Source organism: Nicotiana tabacum, chromosome 13 (genome assembly GCF_000715075.1).
Source record: "Nicotiana tabacum cultivar K326 chromosome 13, ASM71507v2, whole genome shotgun sequence".
Classification (NCBI taxonomy): domain Eukaryota; kingdom Viridiplantae; phylum Streptophyta; class Magnoliopsida; order Solanales; family Solanaceae; genus Nicotiana; species Nicotiana tabacum.
In genome coordinates, this window is record NC_134092.1 from 121,611,443 (window position 1) to 121,632,194 (window position 20,752).

Sequence of the window (20,752 nt, forward strand, 5' to 3'; positions counted from 1 at the left end):
CTAAAACCCGGGATGCTATTTCGGGAAAAATAATTTTCAAAAACTAAATATAAAGGCTCCCGCGGTGATATAAGGAAAAGTTTGTGATTCATTTTATGATTTGAGACTACGAGGCGGTACCTCGGTAGGGCTCTTGTTGTCATTTCCCTATTATTTTATACTTGTCTTTGATTGTTGTCTCCTTAGCATACTATTAATTATCTTCCTCTGTGTTGCACTATTTGCTTAGTTCTATGCAGTTAATCTTGTTATGCTAGTCGTTGCTTCAAACTTCATTGACGCCTTTATTACACTGTGTATTATGTGATGATCGTTTCTTATGTGTCATTCATTGTTTCTGCTCTTATTTGTTGACTTGAATTGTGGTAGAACACTTGCACAAGCATACACATAGTTAAATCACCCATATCGATTTTAGAAGATGAATCCTGACGTCATTGACCATTATACGTACTCTTGTCTACTTGCCTTATGCGTGAGAATTGTCTATTGGCACGTGAGTCGTCCGTGCAGTTATGAGTTGTAATGTGGGCACAAGATACCAAGTGATTAGGGTTCATGAATTGGGACTCATAAGCTGTGATTATAAGGTTTGGTACCTTGTGGAAGTGCTTGAACAGATCTGGTATGAAAGCGGTTGTTCTTATTGAGTTGTTGTTGGTTTTCCTTTATTTGGTTTCACCAAACTTAGACTGTGATCAGCTTACTCTACAACATTATTACCTGACTGCTTCCTGTTAAATATTGATGTTATCAGTGTATCATTAGAAGTGTTGTTTGTATTCCTTATCCTGCTTAGCTTTATATTAATATTGTTTCTCTGTTATTTCATCTTCACACTTGTTCAGGTTGTTTAGTTTAGTAGGTGTCTTGACTGTCCCTCATCACTACTCCACCGAGGTTAGTCTTGATACTTACTGGGTACCGCTGTGGTATACTCATACTACACTTCTGCACATTTTTTGAGCAGATCCAGGTGCCTCGGTTATTATTGATTATTAGCTAGTTGGTCGAGCATTGCGGTAGAGACTCAAGGTAAATCTATTGTCGCGTTCGCAGGCCTCAGAGTCACCTTCTAATATTGTACTTGTACTGTTTAATTCTATTTTGAACAGTTATATTTAGGAATTTTCTAGCAAACTCAGTAGAGCTTATGACTTGTACTACCGGTTTTGGGGTATTGTATTGCACTTAGGATCATTGGTTTTGCTATTGAAAATTTTAGTTTCATGCTTCGTAGTTATTTTGGTTAAATTTTGTCTTTAATTCAGTAAGTGTTAAGCTTACCTAGTCTTAGTGACTATGTGTCGTCACGACATCCTACAGAGGAAAATTTGGGTCGTGATAATATTTTTGGTCAGTTGAATCCTTTTCATTTGAGACCATAAGTATAAATTTGGCAAGCTAGTTTTTACAGTCTCTGCTTTCGTCGATTTTGTAACTATTGATAGTACTAGACAGAAATCACCTTCCAAGCCATTAATTTTTTACCAAATGGTTCACTGGTATTCAATATATCTCCAGGGCCATAAACGCTTCATCCCATATTATCAATTTTGTTGTTCTTATAAATTTTGCACTGCTGCTCTACTTTGATATATTTATGATGGCTAACAGTATCATGCCTCTTGATTTGATATTTGCAAGTAATGCATGACATAGAAATATTATTTCGATTCCGCCGGAGGCATCTACAAAGGATACTCCCGCTATAAGAGTCGACTCTTTATAATAAAGTCTTGAAAGCTTATTCTTGTTCAGGATTTAGCTTTGATTGTGCTTCAACATACATTTATATGGCCGTTTGATTTTTAATACTATAATAATATTTCATACTTTGTCTTCTAATTTTTTTTAAATCTTTAACACTCTTTTTATGGAATAAATTTATGTACCCTAAGATTTTTCTTAACTTAAAAAATAATTTTACTCATATGATAAATTTAAAAAATAATTAAATTGGATTGTCTAGCTAAATAATTAATTGAAAGATTTAATTATTTGGTCTTAACACAAAAAATAATTTATTTTATGTTGATTCAGATTCTTAATATTAGTTCATCTCTTGTTTTGAAGATTTAATCTTAACTATAATTTTATCCACCATAAAAATTTTTTTCAAAGAGTAAAAAGATCGATCTGACATTTCACTTTTAGATCTTTATGTTTGCAGAATCATTAGTACTATTGACTCTTACTAACCACTTTTCTTTCTATTTCTCACATATTTATATTTTTAAATATTTTCTTAGTTGTTGTTTAATAATTGGGTATATTTTTCAATATTAAACGAAAAATTAATTAAAAAATATATTATTTGAGTAGGAAAATAGTTCAAATATTACTATAAAAATATATTGTGGGGGTAGTTTTTCTCAATTTTAATGCTTTATGCAATTCATTTAATATTACTTTTATTTTCTCTTAGTATTAGATATTATGGAGTGGTAATGTACTGTCAATATGAAGAATTCTTATGAAATTAATTTTATTAAACCTTCCTACATATTTTTAATAAATATTTAATAGAAAATATTTATTTATTTTAAAATATTAAATATTAAAATAATTAATATAGAAGGTCTTGTAGTCCAAAAGAATATGTTATTTAAGTTATGTTCTTTCCTATGAGTTTTTCTTTTTAATATTTTAGGACTATTTTGATCTATTAATATTGTATTCGTGCTTTTATAATAATGTATGCTCTCCCTTTTTCTAAATGAATTTGGACAATATAATAGATTCTCAAATTAAATTAGTAATAGCACATTATAATACGTTTTCAAATGAAATTAGTAATAGAAATTTTTAAGAAGTATATCCTAAAAGTATTAGGATTACATGACTAAAACTATGTCTCTATCCCGAAAGTAATTATACTAATAGAAAACCTAACGTGTTCCTGAAGGTATTAGGTTTACATGTTAACATGTAGTATTATATGTCTATGTTCTAAATTTATTATACTAATAGGATTCCTAAAGGTAATCATGTAGGATTCCTAACTTGTAGTATTATGTCCTAAAACTAATAGGATTACAAATGTCTAGAATTCCGATTATGTCCTTTTATGGTGAGTTATTATGCTTAATATTATAAAAATTTTTTTGTAAATCGATATTATATTCATGCTTTTATAATAATATAGATAGATAGATATTTTTTCTTTTTGTATCTATTATGTTGTGCATATCCTTATCTAAAACTACAAATTTTTTTGAAGACAAAAAATCACATAAAGATAAACAATTGTAAACAAAGATTTACATTGACTGGAGTTGAACTCTTTGTAACTTATATCAAGCGTCAATTAACCTATGGTTCTAAGTTAATTTTCCAGAATAAAGAAGAGGAAGAAAAACAGGTATTATATGCAATTTTAAATAAAATGTGATATAATATTTAAGTCATTGGACATGTAATGACCCAACCGGTTGTTTTGAGCTCTAGTGCGTCGTTCGGCGGTTTGAGACTGTGAGTAGCTTTAGTTCATATTTTATGACTTGTACGTGTGGTCGGAATTGAATTTCGGGAAGTTCGGAGTTGTTTCGGAAGGAAAAATTCTAAATTCGGAAGCTTTAAGTTGGAAGCGATGACTGAGGTTTGACTTTTGAGTAAACGACCTCGGAATCGGGATTTGAAGGTTCCAATAGATTCGTATGATGATTTTGGACTTGGGCGTATGTTCGGATTGAGTATCGGGTGATCCGGGAGCATTTCGACGCTTATTATAGAAAGTTGGCATTTCTAAAGTTTAAGAATTTCTAAAGTTTGATTTGAAGTGAATTTTGGTGTTATCGATGTCCGTTTGGGGTTCCGAGCCTTGGAATAGGTTCGTATCATGATTTGTGACTTGTGCGTAAAGTTTGGCATCATTTCAGACCATTTAAGTATGATTCGGATGCGTTCATCGAAGTTTGAATGTTAGAAAGTTAAAAGAAGGTTTTGAACGTCGATTCGTAGTTTTGATGTTGTTTGTCATGATTTGAGGCCTCGAGTAAGGTCATGTTATGTTTTTGGACTTGTTGGAGTGATCGGGTGGGGTCCCGTGCGTTCCGGGATGGTTTCGGGTCGTTTCTCCTTGTTTTTGCTGCTGCTGTTGCTGGTTCTAGTTTTGTCCTTTGCGAACGCGAAGGGATTCATGCATTTGCGAAGAAGGATTTTGGGCTGCTGAATTTTTGTTCATCACGAATGCGACACAGGGGTCGCGAACGCGAAAGAGAACCTGGGGCAGCCTATGCGAACGCGACACGAAGATCGCGAACGCGAAGAAAGGATGGGAGTTGGGGGCCTGGAGGTGTTAAGCCTCCGCGAACGCGGCTTTGTGACCGCGAACGTGAAGCATCAGGACCTGGAGGCATCACGAACGCGGCGTAGGTGATGCAAACGCTAAGAGGAATTTTGGAGGCAGTGACTTTAAGCCTTCGTGATCGTGAAGAAGAACGGGCCTGGACAGACTTGGTTTTATTCGAGATTTTGCCCATTTTTTTTATTTTCACTTGGTTGGGGCAATTTGTGGAGAGCTTCAAGGGGAGATTTTCATCATCTATTGCAAGGTAAGCGATTTTCGTATATTGTTAGCTAACTACATGGATTCTACAAGGATTTAAACATGGAAATTAGTAGTTATAAGATTTTGAAAGAAACCTAGAAATTGATATTTTTGAATTTTTACCACGAAATTAGACATGAAATTTGAAATAAATCATATATTTGAATTTGTGGCATCATGGGTAAAGTTTATCTTCGAAAAGTTTCGAAATTCGGGCATGTGGGCCCGAAGGTTGACTTTATTGACTTTTCGAGCGGAGTTGAGAATTGTTATAAATTGATTTATGATGAGTATTAGAGTATATTTTTATTGGTTTGTACATTCTTTGACTAGTTTTGGAGCGACGAGAATCGGTTTGATGTGTTAGAGTGGCGTTGGAGCCGGTTATGGAACTTCGGAGCGAGGTAAGTCTCCTGTCTAACCTTGTGAGGGGGAAATTTACCTCGTAGGTGTTATATTTTTATGTGCTACATGTTGTGGAAGCTACGCACGTATGAGATGATGAGTGTTTGTGCGTATGCTAGAGTTCCTGATTATGTCCGGGTAGACTTAGGTTCACGCCATGGTTTAATTATATTATTTGAGTTATCCTTGCATGTATAATTCCATTATTTCGCATTGCGACCTGAGAGTAGGTTTGCCTAGAGTGATAGACTCGCTATTGTAGAGATTTGACGGGCTACTTGATTAGCCGCGTAATAATTGTGTTTTCCCTTACGAAATTCTCGCGCATTGTGCGTTTTCATTGAAAAGCTTGTTTACATTTCATAACTCACACGTATCTTCATAAGTGGGGTCAAGGACCCGTTAAAGTATCATATTCTCATGGGAGCGGGCCGTTCGCCTCGGCAGTATAATAGATGCATCTATGGTTCGTGTCGTTCGACCCTCAGCAATGTACACATTATTATGGGATCAGGTCGTACGTCTCGGCATTTCTATAAATACTCTTATGGGATCGGTCTGTTCGCCTCGGCAGCGTCATTGCGTAATATTTGGCAAGAAGCCATCGTATCCGTGAGTTTTCCCGATTTGAGTTTTGACGACCTATCTGGTGGGGACCATTTTTCATATATACTCCGGTTGAGTAGGTGATCGATAATTGAGGGCTTGCGTTTACTATTCAGAGGAAGATCGTATCACGTGTTTAAATTTGTTTACATTGTTTTTACCATGCTTCATACCTGTTTACTTTCGCTTGTACTTGATTTATTGGACTAATAGTAGGTGTCGATGTCGACCCCTCGTCACTACTTCTTCGGGGTTAGACTAGATACTTATTGGGTACGCATTGATTTACGTACTCATGATATACTTGTTGCGCTTTTTGTGCATGTATATACATATATATTTCTGGTGGTCTCTTGGGTGTAGAGGCGCAACTATTGCGGGGACTTTATGGTGAGCTACACTCCATGTTACGATCCGCAGCATACAGAGTCTCCATCAAAGTTATTTACATTCTCCTGTCTAACTTGCAATCCAGACAGATATTGTATTTTATTATATTTCTCGGTAGATGCTCATGCACTTGTGATACTGGGGTTTGGGGGTTCCTACTGGATGTTCATTATTGTAATTCACGTAATTAATACCGTTTCACCTAGTAATTTATATTTTATACGGAACTTGAAAAAACAAATCACGGATTTTTTACGAGTACTATGTTTTATTCTACTTGTTTAATGGGATTCATGATTTCGAAAATAATAAAATGAGTAACTAAGTTGACTAATCACTATTGACTTGCCTGACAGCGGCGTTAGATATCATCACGACTTACCGTGAATTTTAAATCGTGACAGGACACTTTGGTTGATTTCTTGTTAATTTCGTGCTCGTATGTGCTACCATCTTTTCTTCTCTGTTTGTTTTTTCCCCTTGTGATGAGTACTTGGTATATGTAAACGTAATCATAAGTCTTTTAGTATATGGCAAATCCGTTGAAAGTATTGGAATCCAAATTACATCAACTTTGAAAATGATTGTGTATATGTATAGAACGAAAGTGCAGTGACACGCATCATTGGACCGTTTCAGCCAAATAATTAATATTATAGTCCAAATTCAGCAAACGAGTATGATTATGACTGAATAATGACGCAAGACTCGGTTTCCTTACTCTTACAACACATAAGAAAAAGTTAGTTGCGTACTCCTATTGCCATAAAATACTATGACAATGTTGGTGGCACATAGTTCCCTTAGAAATCTTGGAGGTGTTAAATAGCAAAAGATTGCCATAATGATGGAATGGTCATGTGTTTCCTATGTCAAAACTCTGTACTATAAACCATGCGTATTGTTATAGTATTATTTATGAAATATTTATTTATTTATTTATTTAATTCAATAAAATTTTTATTTTAAATAAATCATGTGTTTGTCTGTGTGTCTTTTGCTTATATAGTAGATAATTTAGTGTATAGAGTTTAGCTTATACACGGAGGATTAAATCATCGGTTCTTATAAATCATAAAGTTTATGTTCACAATCTAATGATGTAATTGGACAAACCATCGGAATGGTTGTAGCACAAGATTAAGTATAATTTATCTTGATTATGAGAATGGTTTAATTCCGACTTCTTGTGCTAGAATGTTTTGTATGTATTGAACGGATCAAGTTGAGATAAGTATTTTATACTGACTTAATAAAATAATTTCTCTAGTCCATTCAATGTACTTATACTCTTAATCTTGGTATCATTATTATTAGTTGTGTGTGTCATTCATTGTTTTGATTTATTAAAATGCGAGATTCCTTCGTGGGTCAATAAGCCTGGTAAATTGGACAATAATAATATACATTGGCGAAGTAATAATTAGTTGATAGAATCCATGTCTCGGATTTTGAGATTGATGATACTCCTTTATGAATGCTTATAAGTTTTCATGTGTAAACCCGGCCGGTGAATTTTGTATCCGACACATGAAATAAGTTAAGCGAAAGTCTAAAGGAAGTAATCAATAAATTAAATTGTCAGTAATTTAATTTGATTGATTAGTATCTGAATCTTAACATGGGGCGTTAAATAATGTTTTATGGAAGAATTTTGAAATTGAACTAAGGAGTACAATTACGAATTTTTAGTGGAATAATTCATAATTTATTATGATAGGAATTAATTTTGAATTCCATAATAGGGAGCCTTGTTAATTAAATTATATGGTCCCTACTATGCCTAAATAATACATTCTCCGTTTCAATTTATGTGAACCTATTTGACCGGACACGGAGTTTAAGCTAGCGTTTGGCCATAGATTCCCAAATTTGTTCTGAAAAATCTATATAATCTCCGTATGTGCTAATTGTTTAATTTACACGTGAATATGATACTGAAATTGCTTCCGTTGCGATATATAATCCTACGTCCCCGACCGTTCTTCCCTTTTTTCCACTTTTTGGGCGAGGCAAGGTTGCAATTGATTTTAAAGGGATGGAGTGGGACTATATATAATATATAGCAAGAAAGGAAAAGTGAAAAGACAATAACGAATAAAGCATCAAGTTTAAAAGTTATGGTGAAATTTCATATGTTTTTCCCTTTTAAAGGTTGTCCAAATAATTAAGAAACGTAAACGGTTCTGCTACAACTTAGTAAAGGGAGTGAATGAGTTCTATATCTGTCCTTTAATTTTCATTCAACAAATATGAACTTTGTAAAATTTAGCACTTTTTTCGCTTTACAAATGCTGAACTTAGTAAAGCTTAACTACTAACATTTTATAATGTATTCTTTTATCATTTTGGAACTAGGAAATTGTAAACGTGTAAATTACTATTATTACTCTAATTAAGCCTTCATATGATAAATTAAGCCTTCATAAGATTATTGTTAATTATTAGATAAATGTCTTCTGTCCACCAACCAGCAAACATGATATAATTTAGCATTAATATGTATATGTTAATATAACATATATATACATATCTTGTTGCTACAACTTAAGTATTAATATAGCACTATATCTTATAGAACTATATATAATTTTAACATTCTTTTGTCTCTAATTTCTATTTAATTTTTAAAAAAAAATTCGTTAGACCCACTTAGCCCATTTAGCCTGCGGGCCGGGACCGTTTAACCCGGGACCAAACGGTCCCGATCCCGATCCCGGGCCGATCCCTACAAAAAGACTGTTTGGCCCAGGACCGTGGACCGTTTAATTTAGGACCGAGCCGAGCCCGATCGGAACCGTTTGGACCGGTCCACTTGACCCGTTTAGACCCGGGACCGGCCCACTTGCCACCCTTATGTTGCAGTTTGATTTTGTGAGATACTGCGAGTCCTCACGGTAGCACGGTAACTGTCATTTGAATGTTTTAGCATAATATCCATGCGATGATGCGAAGCTTTCCTCAGAAATCGTGGAAAAGGCAACACAAGTGTATAGTAAATGTATTATTTATATATAATATATGTATAATATGTGTTTAGTCATAACCTTATATAATATATTTATATATTGTGACTAAAAAAGAAATAATAAATCTGACTGGCTAGTTGTTTAACATTCCTGTGGCTTATCCCAAACCCAAAGTATGTAGACTCTGTTGGGCCGCCCAATAAAACTGGCTTATTATCCATTTTGGGCCACGTAGGGAGTTGATAAACAACAGGATCTTTACACAAATAATTAACATCGGCTTTACCGGTTACTTTTCCTAGCCGATATACATAAATTCAGGGGGAGATACAACATATAGATACTGGGTTCATATATGAATCTTGTGCTTTCAATACGGAGTATAATTTATCAAGGGCGACTCAACGAATTTGATGACCTAAAGACAAATTGTAATAATAGGCCTTAATTTTAAATGTATATATAAGAAAGTTTGTGTGCCCCCATCGCAACACTTTGAGTTGCAAAGTTATTAATTACTATTCTTTTAATAATTGATTTCTTCTAGTAATTCCTTTTCATTTGATCATAATATACAGCAAATCTATTAATATTTCTTGGTGCATTGTTGATCTGAGGTAAGTAAAATATAAAAAGACTATCTATACTTATGAAGTAAAAATATAAAAATATTAAATTTTAGATTGAAAAAAGAACAATAGAATAAAATTAAAATAACTGAACCTGATTCTTGACTTTAATAACTTTAATTATATCAAAATAGAGTTTCACTACGTTAATTTGCTTGTTGCAATGCTTGAAATAGTGAAATAAAACATACAAAAAATGTAAAATGCACTACATACCTTGTATTTGGCAAGATACAATAACACCAACATACCCAGTAATATACCACATCGTGGGGTCTGGGGAGGGTAGTGTGTACGATACCTTACCCCTACCTTGTGAGGATAGAGATGTTGTTTCCAATAGACCCTAGGCTCAGGAAAGTATAAGTACCACATTAATGAAAATATAGACAAGAAGGGACATACCAAGAAGCCATATAAAAGCAGAATAAAAACAACCAGATAGTAAGGTGATCAGCAATGAAAGAAAACAACGGTTAGTCATAAAAGCCTACTACCAATAGAAAGCGAAAGTGCATGTCAATACTACTGCTATGAACACTCTAGACTACCTACTCTACTACCCTAATCCTCGACCTCCATACCTTCCTATCAAGGGGCATGTCCTCGGTCAGCTAAAGTTGCGCCATGTCTTGCCTAATTACCTCTCCCCACCTCTTATTTGGCCTACCTATACCTTTCCGTAGGACCTCCAATGTCAACCTCTCACACTTCCTCACCGGGGCGTCTGTGCTCCTCCTCCTCGCATGAACAAACCACCTAAGTCGTGCTTCCCGCATCTTGTCCTCAACAGGGGCCACACCCACCTTATCGCGAATAACCTCATTTCTGATCCTATTTAACCTGGTGTGCCCGCACATCCATCTCAACATCCTCATCTCTGCTACCTTCATCTTCTGGACATGAACGATCTTGATTGGCCAGCACTCAGCCCCATACAACATCGTTGGTCTGACCACCACTCTGTAGAACTTACCCTTAAGTTTCGATGGCACATTCTTGTCACACAAATTAACGGAAGCGAGTCTCCATTTCATCCATCCCGCCCCAATACGATGTGTGACATCTTCATCAATCTCCTTATCCCCTGTATAATAGACCCAAGATACTTAAAAAACGGTTAGTCAATACGATGTATTTGGCAAGATAAAGGATCTAATGAGTTATTGTCGTTGCCTTTTTTTTTCTCCTCCTAAATATTAAGCACTATTCCAAAGGTTTATTTTCCTTTTTTATAATCTTTTTATAGTTTTTATACCATACTATTTATTATTGAAAAAGTAACATATACATATAATATTATTAGGTGGGGCTAAAGCAAAGGCTTTAGTGAGTCTAATATATATATGCAGGTTTGATGGATAGGTTGAGGTCGTGTCCCGATCATGATATAGTTCAGCTATTGCTAGAGGCTTGTAGACGTGTCCTGTATATTTTGTATATTAGTAGATGTTCATGGCGGCCTCATCAGCCTGCACAGTTATATATATATATATATATATATATATATATATATATATATATATAAACCTAACCAAAGTGTAGCTTCGTCTCGTACTCTTCGTTTGGTTAGAAGCCAGAGGTGTCAAAGCCCATTTTCGATCTATCCACAATGAATAGGTTGACATGCAATAAGAAAAAAAAATGTCGTCTCTTTTTCTTTTCTTTTCTATTTTTGGATTATCCTCTTGTTTAATTAGTCAACAACCAGTTGTGTATTTTTTTCCCCTTCTTTTTGCCAGATATAAACAGACGTGCAAATTGTAATAATCGGGTAAAACCAATGCATTCCCGCGGAATTATCAGTGCGTAAATGCGAATATCCCAAAATATCCGTTGACTATGATCCCTGCTCCCACCTTCGCCGGTTTCCAATTTTCCATTTGTATTACGGGCCCCACCACATCGTTTCTCATTTTCACACTTTAAAAAGCGAAAAACAAAAGCCAAAAAATATTAAAACAAAATTCGAAATCTCAATTTCTCGGTAAAACTCAAAAAATCTCAACTCCCCATAACGAACAAAAGATCAATTTCTCTCTTTTTCCGTCCGCCATTTTTATACCTTGAAACTTGATATACACACAGTACTACACGAAAATACAGAGAGAGAGAGAGAGAGAGAGAGAGAGAAAGTGTATTTTGCTTTCGGGCTGTGGAAAAAATGGACGGCGGTGATGCTACGGTGGAATGGAAGGTGACGTGTGCATCTTGGATCAAACGGCCAGAAAATGCGCATCTGGTGGTGATTGCTAAGTCTAACGGAACTTCCTCCTCTTCGCTCGAGATTTTCTCCTTCGATCCCATCACTGCTTCTCTTTCTACTTCTCCCAAGGTTCCCCTTTCTCTTTTTTCCAAAAATAGATGTATTTTTTATTTTAAATTAGTGTTGTAAAATTTTGGTTACTGAACCCACTACTTTTAATTATGGGTGCACTCTCTATTTTTGGCTATGCACGAAACATAATTAGGTTACTTATTTCCTGATAAGCATTAATTGATGATCACCTGCTTTCAAAATTCTAGTTCTAGTGTAAAAAAAGGGTTACACTGTATAGCTTAAATACCTGACTTATATTTGGCTTATTTTTCCTGTGATTTTGTAATGATGGTGGTGAAATTTGATAATTGTTCTTGTGGGTATTGATTTTATAGGCGACATATGTATTTGAGGAAAGTGGTAATGCGGTGTGCATTGCAGTACATCCAACTGGGGACGACTTTGTGTGCTCCACTACCACTGGTTGCAAGTAAATACTGAAACCCAGTTTCGTTTTCTCTCAGTTCTTCTTAAAGCTGATTTATTTACTGCTTTTATTGTGAAAAAGATTGATTATTTTGGCAATTGGTAGTTTCTTGAGCAAGAAATGCATGAGTTGAAAGCCTCCAGATTTCAACTTGTTGCTTTTGTCTTTGCTTGTATCCTGGCCTGAAGCTTATAAATGCCTCCATTTTGTCGCAGCTTTTTCTTTTTAATTTGTTCTTGTGTTTTTGCTGTTGTGATTCATGATACAAATGATTGTTAATTTTATTGAGGGAATTAGGTTAAATTTGCTCTTTGAAATTCAGCAAATTTGCCCTCTGTTAAGCTGTCTAAATTACCCGCTTTTAGAGAAAAGTCTCTTTTTTGCCCTTGAATTATCACGAAGCTCCAACCTGAAGGTATTTTGAACCACCCTCAAAAGTTGGGTAAATTTTGTCCCTTTTTTCCCGAAGAATTTGGATACGTGGAGTTCATCCATTTTACGTTGGAGCTCCATTAATGACGAGGGCAAGTGTATGAATGGACCAAAAGTTTAATGGGAGGCAAAGCTGAGCAATTTTAGATACTATAGCCTTTAGAGGCGAAACTGGACGTTTTCCCTTGTATTAATGTGAGATATATAAACTCGACTAGTATTGTCAGTCAATGAGTTTTTTTGGGGACAAATCTGTTACTTTATCACTGTGGAACTCTGGTTTCATCCTTAATGAGGATTTTTTTTACTTTGGCATCTTTAATAAATATTGGTCATAACATCATGGACCTGCTTGCTGGTGAGGCGAGGCCGAGTAGCAATGGCTGACGATCCTTGACTGTGATACTCTGTTTCGGTAATCTGCATCTATTGATGAAAGAAAAAACCCATCATGTATATATTTTTGTCTATAAATTCAATGCAGTGCTATGTTCCAGTGTGGGAGTGTGTTATACAGGTTTCAGGTCTCATTTTGGCCGGTAGTTATCTTTTCAGATTACTGATTTGGTTTTTCACCCAACAAAGGAACATACGGATGACTAGTATGAGTTTTTGTATGATTATTGTCACGCTTATTGTTTATTTCTTGGCCTGAAGGGAATATATTGATTTGCTGTTTGATGCAGGTTGTTTGAGTTATATGGTCATGAAGATAATATAAAATTTGTATGCAAGGAGTTTCCTCTCAAAGATGTTGGTCCACAAAAATGCATGGCCTTTAGTGTTGATGGTTCCAAATTAGCCACTGGCGGAGTTGTGAGCAATTTGTGAAAGATTATTTCTCTTATACCGATGTTCAAAGAATGTTATCTTCTTGTTCTGACTTTCTATCCCTTTGAATCTTAAAGGATGGACATTTCAGACTTTTTGAGTGGCCTACCATGCGCATTATTGTGGATGAACCTAAAGCTCACAAGTCATTCAGAGACATGGATTTCAGGTATAACTAACTCTACTCAGATTATAGCTGTGCAGAATCCTCAGTTATTTATGATCTGGGAGAATTTTACCAGATATGAGCTCTAGGGACCTATAAGTTTCAGAATGTGTATACTTGCATGTTCCATAATTGAAGTTGATCAGCAGACAGCAATCCATTTATTCTCTTTATGGTGCCATTTGGTGGCCGCTGATTTCTCTTTAATAATGAAACTTGAGGCTTCGAGCAATTTATGATGCTCAAATTCAGCTGTTATCATCTGGGAAGCTTGTTATCCTATGTTTACAAGCCCTTTTGCTGTGATAATATGCTCCAATGCTTGATTAACCAAAAGAAACCTCCCAAGCAAGCCAAAACCGAGAGAGGTCTTCTTCACTTTTGTTTGTCATGGCTCTGACATGCAGTGTTATATGAAGCTTGAAAGAAGATGTCATTTATGCGCTGGTTACAAAAATATGCGGTTTATTGGGTGTGACAATCGGGCATGAAACATTGTTTGGTTCTTTTAGCATAGGAACAATATTTTTGTTATTATATTTCTGACTGAAATATGATTATGACGTGTTTGCTAGATGGAAGATTATGTTTAGAAGTTTCAGGAGTTTGAAGTAAAATGATCCACTTTAATGCTGAAAACGTCTTACTAAATTATATTCTAAAGAAGTTAATTGATGGAAAAATGAAGTGAAGGATCTTAGCCTTGTTTCTTTTAACCAATATGATGTAGATTTTGCACTTTAAGGATCAGAATGAAGTGCTTTTCTCATCCAATTATGGTCCCATGTGGAATTTAGCCTTTTGGTTCACATGTCATGCACCATACTAGATTTTCAAGTTGTTGCTGTTGCTCTGTGTGCTCCTTTGCTAGTGTTGGAAGTAGTTTGTTGACGTGTGGAATTAAAAGTGAAAAAAAGAGATGAGTAGGAAACCTAGTTTGCAGGAATTTCCATCTTGGAGCTAAATAGCATCGGATGAACACTACAGTAACTGAATTTGAATACCGAATTATACTTAATCCTCTTTGTTTATATTAAAGAAGTGAGGGATGTCATAGAAGAACTAAACGTGTTGATATGTTCAAAAACGATATATGTTCAAGAACAATACGTTTCGCGATCAAGATTCCTACAATACACATGGACTTGCATTCATGGTGTATACTTTGAGTTTTTAAGTGTGAATCTGATCTTTGAATATGATTATGACAATCTTCCTAGAAAACAAGTTTCAAAAGATTTAAGAGTCTTATTTACTGAGCCTCTTATTGCGATTGCAGAAATGATATTGAATCCATGTAATATGGTAGTTTAAGAATTATTGTTCCTTTGTTGATGTTTGGACCAAGATTTTAAAGTCCTTTCCCAACTTTTATATATCTTCAGCTTAGATTCAGAGTTCTTAGCTTCCACATCCACAGATGGTGCCGCCAGAATATGGAAGACAAGCGACGGTGTTCCAGTAACTTTAACACGAAATTCAGTAAGTTCTGTATAATATGACCGTCTGACCCGTCAGACAATTGGTTATCCCTTTTTATGTTGAGTTTATATCCTGTCTTCCACGCTGCAGGATGAGAATATTGAGCTCTGCAGGTTCTCTAAAGACGGTACAAAACCGTTTTTGTTCACTACTATTCAGAAAGGTATGCTGAAGTCTGGCTTTAGTTAATGAAGTTAGTAGATTGAGATTGTGTAACTTTCCTTATTCAAAACATTGTGTAACCATCCAAAATTGTGTCCATACAACAGGCAATAAGACGTTGATGGCAGTTTGGGACATCAGTACATGGAAGAAAATTGGACATAAAAGCCTGTTAAAAAAGCCAACTTCCATTATGTCAATTAGTTTGGATGGGAAATATCTTGCATTGTAAGATCTCTATCTTTTTGCCTCTCCTAGGCATGTTGACATTCAATTATCATCTGCATAATTATTGCCGAATACCTTCCTTAGATACAAGCCGTTGAAGCTAAAGATTGGAATTTGACATCGATTTTGCAACTGTGAATCTTGTTAAAGCATTGTTTTTACATGGATGTTGCTGACGGAACCGTTGAGTTGATTTGACATTTACAATGTCCTGATGAGATAGAGTGATGTGAGGCATGAATGAGGACTAAAACAGAGTCGCATCTGATTCCTATTTCTTCCGCTTGGAATTAGTATAAGATTCCATCAAACTACTATGAAGTACCCATCCTGCTAAAACACCTCGTATTCTTTAGTATTTTTTGCATGATTGAAGTTATTTCGACTCTTAACTTCTCTTTTTCTTGATGAATGTCTCCCCTCCAATAAATGGTCTATAGGCCTGTCTTTTGGTGATAGCAGTGGGGCTTAATTTGTTAATGCATGGATCTGAATCTCTGTGTCATTTAAATGCAGGGGAAGCAAAGATGGTGATGTCTGTGTTATTGAAGTGAAAAAGATGGAGATCTCCTCTTTGCACAGGAGAGTGCACTTGGGTACTAATATTACTTCTTTGGAGTTTTGTCCTAGTGAAAGGTATGTGCTATTCTAGCAATAAGTTGCTATAACCAACTAGTCTCTATCATTGGTCCTTTGTTCTGAAGCTTATGCCTTATCTTTTAGAAGCCATGTTTCTCAGGGAATTCTAAACAGAGATATAATTCGTGACTCTAGGGTGAAAAGGGAAGTTTATGTAGTCTTGTACGTCCTATATACGATTTTGGCCAATTAAGTTTACCAAGAAGCTTGAGTAGATAGGGTGATGCCCAGAACCTTTCATGAATATCTTTAGTCTGTAATCTGCTTTTGTTTAGGTGCATAAATGGACCAGTTACAGCAACTGATTATTGAAGAAGACAAAAATTAACTGCTTCAGTTACAACGGCTGAATATTGAAGAAAATCTATGTGCTTTTGAGATTGTCTGCTACGCTGGATTAACTTGGACCTGTATGTGTTTCCTGCATAACTTCTGATTGTGCTCCTTTTCATCATTTCCCCTCTACCCCCTTCTGGTCTATAGAATTTCTATGCAACATTTCAAGTTAGCTTTATCTTCTCTGTTGTTTTTCTGAGTCTTAGGTGCTAGGTCTCGGTGATTCCTTGAGGACATGATTGCCTAATGATAATTGTTCTTTGCCTAAATATGCGCTCTTCAAAGTTGAAACCTTGTTTCGATTTTGCTTACTACACATAGTCCTCTTGAGATACTAATGTCAAAGCGGATTAATTTTTCTCATTAATTATTCTCTGGCAATCAAGACTCTTATTCTGTCTGCCTACTTACCTTATAAGTCCACATTGGTGCACATTTGACAGGGTTGCTCTTACCACTTCCTCTCAATGGGGAGCAATGGTGACAAAGTTAAATGTCCCAGCTGATTGGAAAGGTTTGTCTCTTTTTGTTTTCCCCTTGTGAGGGGTAATGCGTGCATTTGAGTCCAAATTGACCTTTTTTTCCCTCTTCAATTGCAGAGTGGCAGATTTATCTATTACTCTTGGCATTATTTTTGGCATCAGCTGTCTTATTTTACGTGTTCTTCGAGAATTCTGATTCTTTCTGGAACTTTCCTGATCCATCTTCAAGACCAAAGATTGAAACTGTCCATACAGATCCAACATCTGATGACTGGAGCAGCTTTGGACCTGTAGATTTGTAAGTTATTATTGCCTTGTCTGGAATTAAGGATGGCCAACCTGAAGAAAAATTGTGAAACAAGTCTACTTTTTAAGGCATTTTATAAGCTTTTAATATGTATACCTTCTAATTGATGATGTTAAAGTTTGAGGCTAATATTGCCTTTTTGAATGATAATTTTTTAAAGATTTATTTAATCTTAGAAGAAAGAATTGTTGCAGCATAGTAGTAGGTTGTTTTAGGGTGGCAAGTTTAAAAAATCCATTTTAAATTGATTTTTATGCTATGAACTGAGAAAAAAGGGCAGCGCAGTGCACTAAGTTCCCGCTATGCGCGGGTCCGGGAAAGGGCCGGACCACAAGGGTTTGTTGTACGCAGGCTTACCCTGCATTTCTGCAAGGGTCTATGAACTGAGAATCTTTAAAAATTCCTACCCCATTTGTGGTTTCTTCAGAATGTTAATATTCACACCATGAATTTAAGGTTATTATTATATGGACAACTGTCTCTCGAGCACAGGTTTAAGTTAGGCCTCAATAGGAAATTAAAATGAAACATCTAACAACGCTTCTTCACATGATTAAGTTATCGTTAGGCCTCTCTATAATAACATCCTTATATAACAATATTTCACTATAAAAGTCAAGTGTTTTCGCAATCAATTTTCATGTTATGTTATAATATATGTTCTATATAACAGCGCTTCGCTATAATATCCAAAAATATTCGGAACAAACGAGGTTGTTATAGAGATGTTTGACCGTAGTTGTTTTAACTTCTGTTAGCTTCTTTTTAAGTATAAGCATTAAATTAATCGCCCATTTGATTTAGTTGAAAGACAAATTTGTAGGGCGAATAGCACATGAACATTCACGGAATAAACAATAATTCAGGAACTAAATTTACTACTTCTTATTCTTAAGAAAATTAAAATAAAATGAAATTCATATTGTTTTAGTTTCCATTGGTAGAGGATTTTCTAAAACTTGCAATCTTATATATATTTTTCTGATAATACATTTTTGACTGATGGCTCTTTTTTAACATCCAAGAAATGCTGGTTAATACGCTTTACTCATTTTTGAAGTCTGACGTAAATGAAATGATACCAAAAACGTTAGCAATGACTGTGCGGTTTAAACAATCGTTACAGTATCGCCAGCAAGTATAATGAATTAAATAGTGCAAATGAGTAAAGAAAATGCCAGAAAAAATAGAGAAGATAAATATTACTCGTAATGATCTCCGACATTCAAAAAATTATCTTTCAAATTATTAAATTCTTTTCGATATTTACAGATGTTACAACTGAACAATATTTTTGTCCTAGGCTTCTCATTTGGTTACATGCTTCGGATACCTAGCATAGGCTACGTGAGCCATATCCGCAAGTAGCAATTGCTGCATAGAATGTGGTGGGCGATGCAATATTACCAAGTCTTCTTTCTGCGTTCTTCCCAACTTCGCCAAATGATCAGCACAATTATTTCCTTGTCTCAGAGTATGGATTAGAGTAATTCCAAGTTTGGATATGAGATTCCTGCACTCTTCCATCAGAACACGATCGGGGTGACTTTCAGTGACATTATCCGCCACGGTTAGCAACATTAAGGCATCGCTTGAGTCGGTTTCGATCAGAACCTTCTTCAAGTTGTAGTTTTTTGCTAGAGTCAGCCCGCCATGTATGGCCCACAATTCCGATGTGATACTTGATGTCGCTTTCATGCTAAGTCGGCCATAGAATCCGCCTATCCATCTTCCTTTGTCATCTCGTGCAATACCCCCGAACCCTGCTAGTCCTGAATTAGGCATAAAACTTCCATCTGTATTAATCTTGATATATCCCTGAGGAGGAAAAGACCAACTAATGTAGATAGGTGCATTGCGCTGTTTGATTGATGATTGTACGTGACAAATTCGAGCAGTGTTTTCGATAATAGGAAAATAAATGCTTTGTTCGTGAGAATAAGGCAAGTAAAGTGCCATGGCTATTCACAGACTTAATTATCGGACTTTGACTACTAAAACTTTGATGGAAATGAAAACTAGAAAGGAAACCAAAAGCAGTTTAGAGAAGCTTTGATAGATTTTAAATGACTAGGAAGTAGGTTATTTATAGTTATTTATTTAACATAAACCTAGTTGGACTTGGATTTCCTTTTTCCTATTTTTTCCTACCTTCCTAAGCAATAATTCTAGTTTGAGAAGGTTTAGGAAAGTTAAAATAGGTTTTCTAAATGAGAAAAAAAATAAAGAAAAAAACTAAAGTGATCATTTGGAATAATTTAGAAACAACGTAAATTATTATTTTGGTTTGTAAAAAATCCTTTTCCTGAACTAACTTGGACTGGTTTGGAAATTATTTGGGCCTCAAGCTTTTCAATCCCTTTCCTTCATCAACTTGGATTCTATTATGGAAATCGGGCCCAATTTGTTTTTGTTTTGGGAGACGGCTAATCTTTACATTAAGTTGAGAATATCATCATTATGAAAGGAAAATTTGAAACATCTTCCCAAAATCCAGCTTTCCTACCTCCTTTGTTTATCCCGTATTTTAAAAGGCGTGGGCGTTCAGCAAGGCGTTTTACATATGCCTCAACGAGGCGTAAGCCCCATAAATATTTGATTTTTAATATTTTATAAAATAATATAATGACAGTAAATATTTATAAACAGATAAAATTACATAAAAATTGAAGAAAACTATAAATATGTGAAATATATATGGTCTATCCCCACAAAAAACTAGTCAAACAATCTATTATACGCTACTAACAAGCAATGTTTTAAAAGGCGGGGGCTTGAGGCGGGGCGTTTTACTTGATATGGGGCTAGGCGTAAGCCCGGGGGAGTAAGCCCAATGGATCTTTAAAATTTTTAATTTATAAATTAATAAAATAACATAATAACACAAAAAAATATAAAATATAAATTAAAAGTTAAAAATTAAAAGAAAATTAAAGGAACTCATAGAAAACAAATATCTAGCATGATTCTTAAGTATAACTAATGCATACAAATCACGTATAACGTCTTTAACTTTCAAATAATTAAAAACTTACAATTTTTTTTTAAAAAAATGATCAAACTCCACATTTTACCTTCCTAAAAGTAAATAATTAATAAAATCTTATTAGTACGATAATTAAAATATTACTCCTTCATGAATAAATATAAATTAGTTTAAGATATCAAAATAAAAGTGTATAACAAGGAGGGACAAATGAACTAAGACACGACCAATAACAAGTGAAGATATAAATTCGCAATACTATGTCTCATTATTAGAGTTATGCTCAATCTTCATATTTCTATCGATGAATAGAACTTTTATCATTAATTTGTTAAAGAATTTTGAAGGTCAACAATATTAATTAGGAAATTCGATATGTGATTTGCGTTAGAACTGTTAGGCG

The 20,752-nt window shown here is 34.9% G+C and overlaps 1 protein-coding gene across 3 annotated transcripts; it reads left to right on the forward strand.

Moving 5' to 3' along the window:
• Positions 1-11,323: 11,323 nt before the first annotated feature.
• LOC107783801 (SEC12-like protein 1) lies at positions 11,324-17,545 on the forward strand. Of its 3 annotated transcripts, none has more exons than XM_016604820.2 (10): positions 11,324-11,886; positions 12,207-12,301; positions 13,417-13,546; positions 13,639-13,730; positions 15,113-15,209; positions 15,300-15,372; positions 15,479-15,599; positions 16,116-16,235; positions 17,018-17,088; positions 17,174-17,545. In XM_016604820.2, the coding sequence occupies exons 1-10, from the start codon at positions 11,716-11,718 to the stop codon at positions 17,356-17,358; spliced, it is 1,155 nt and encodes a 384-aa protein (XP_016460306.1). In that variant the 5' UTR covers positions 11,324-11,715; the 3' UTR covers positions 17,359-17,545. The 3 variants fall into 3 exon arrangements, 2 of the variants coding, with proteins under 2 accessions (XP_016460306.1, XP_075084540.1); XR_001647543.2 differs by lacking the exon at positions 17,174-17,545 and adding an exon at positions 16,514-16,648 and having other exon boundaries at positions 11,538-11,886; positions 17,018-17,075; XM_075228439.1 differs by lacking the exons at positions 17,018-17,088; positions 17,174-17,545 and adding an exon at positions 16,514-16,697 and having other exon boundaries at positions 11,538-11,886.
• Positions 17,546-20,752: the final 3,207 nt, after the last annotated feature.